The 1,685-nt window shown below is 38.3% G+C and overlaps 1 protein-coding gene across 5 annotated transcripts in view; it reads left to right on the top strand.

Moving 5' to 3' along the window:
- The window catches only part of ZRANB3 (zinc finger RANBP2-type containing 3), a 277,334-nt gene that overhangs the window by 247,725 nt on the left and 27,924 nt on the right, over positions 1 to 1,685 (top strand). For all 5 annotated transcript variants that reach the window (XM_017536065.1, XM_017536061.1, XM_017536060.2 and 2 more), the window contains one exon: positions 507 to 598. In XM_017536065.1, coding sequence (XP_017391554.1) covers positions 507 to 598 — 92 coding nt within the window. The remainder of the gene's footprint in view (positions 1 to 506; positions 599 to 1,685) is intronic.

Below are 1,685 nucleotides of genomic sequence, written 5' to 3'. Positions count from 1 at the left end.
AGATTATCAGAAAAGAAGCTTGCCTACTTATCTTTTTTTGTGAATGTCAGGCACCAGGCTGCAGGGAATCAGGCATTTAACTGGCCCTCAACTTAGCGATGTTGCTGCTTATAATCAAAGTGGTACTCATTCAGTCTCAACTTAAATCTACTCTAGCAAAAGGAATAGATTAGTCTAAACTTCTTCAAGGCCAATAACAACTCTCATTGGCAGAAATTTTTCCTTATGCCTACCTAACTTGTATTTTTTCAGCTAATTCTGAATCTGTTTGTTTCTCATTAGGCCATTAGCAAAAACGTAAAACAATTGGTTACCGTATAAGCCAATATGCTCTTCAGTGGCCTACCGTGGTAGGTTTATTTCAAGCCTAGACAATTACTTTTTGTTAAATATATTGTTATTTTTGATATAGCTATTTTATCATTCTAACCTACACAAGATTAAAATAAGCTATTTAAGATAGAGGGTAGATAAGCCTTCAGGTTCTCTTTTGTCTTCTTTAATAGAACAGTTGAAGAGTTCAGACACTTTGCCAGTGTATGACACCTTAATGTTTTGTGCAAGTAGGAATACTGACCGGATTCACCTCTATACTAAGGTAAGCATCATGCAGATTCTGTAACTTAAAACATAAAAAAGACTTCCTTTTTTCACTTTACAATGGAGATACTTAGTTTTATTAACAATGAGATAAGCGTCTAGTTATTTTCCTCCTTAAAGCTAATTTTCAAATTTCTATGTTAAATCCAAAGACAGTGAGAGGTAAAACCATATGGTCTTTAAGAACACAGACTTCAGGGCCAGACTGCCTCAGTTCAAATCTGTTAGTATATAATTTTGGACACATTGCTTAACTGCTGTGTGCTTCAATTTCCTCAGCCGTAAAATGTGATATACCTCATTTACCCTGATGTGATTATTACACATTGTATGCCTGTATCAAAATATCTCATGTACTGCATAAATACATAAACCTACGGTGTACCCTTAAAAATTAAAAATTGTTAAAATAATAAATAAAAAATAAAATGTGGACGGGATTTGTTGCAAAGGTAAAATTTGCTGAGTCCTGTAAAGCAATTAGCACAGTGCCTGGCCTACATGAACTCTGAATAAATGTTAATTCCTGCATCAATCACTTGCAGCAGCAGGAGTAGCAGCATCTTCACAGAAGCCTCGGCCTGCCCATTCATGTTAGTAAATGCTAGGAAACTTTTGTCAGATGATTGCTGATTCCTGCCATAGGCTAGCTTGGTAGTGCCCAAAACTTTTTAGACTCGGGACCCCTTTGCACTCCTAAACTTTGTTGAAAACCCCAATGAGCTTTTGTTTATATGGGTTATATCTATTGATGTCTACTATATGTGAAATTAAAATGGAGACTCTCAAAAATATTCATTTATAGCAGGCTTAGTGGCTTACTGCTGTAATCCTCCCGAGCACTTTGGGAGGCTGAGGCAGGTGGATCATCTGAGGTCAGGAGTTTGAGAGCAGCCTGGCCAACATAGTGAACCCTCTCTCTACTAAAAATACAAAACTTAGCCAGGCATGTGGCGAGTGCCTGTAATCCCAGCTGCTCAGGAGGCTGAGTCAGGAGAATTGCTTAAACTTGGGTGGCAGAGGTTGCGGTGAGCCAAGATCATGCCACTGCACTCCAGCCTGGGTGACAGCATGAGATTCTGTCC

This window comes from Cebus imitator, unplaced genomic scaffold (assembly GCF_001604975.1).
Source record: "Cebus imitator isolate Cc_AM_T3 unplaced genomic scaffold, Cebus_imitator-1.0 Scaffold95, whole genome shotgun sequence".
Lineage (NCBI taxonomy): Eukaryota > Metazoa > Chordata > Mammalia > Primates > Cebidae > Cebus > Cebus imitator.
The sequence above is the reverse complement of the archived record's forward strand: the minus strand, read 5'-3'. Positions and strand labels throughout refer to the sequence as shown.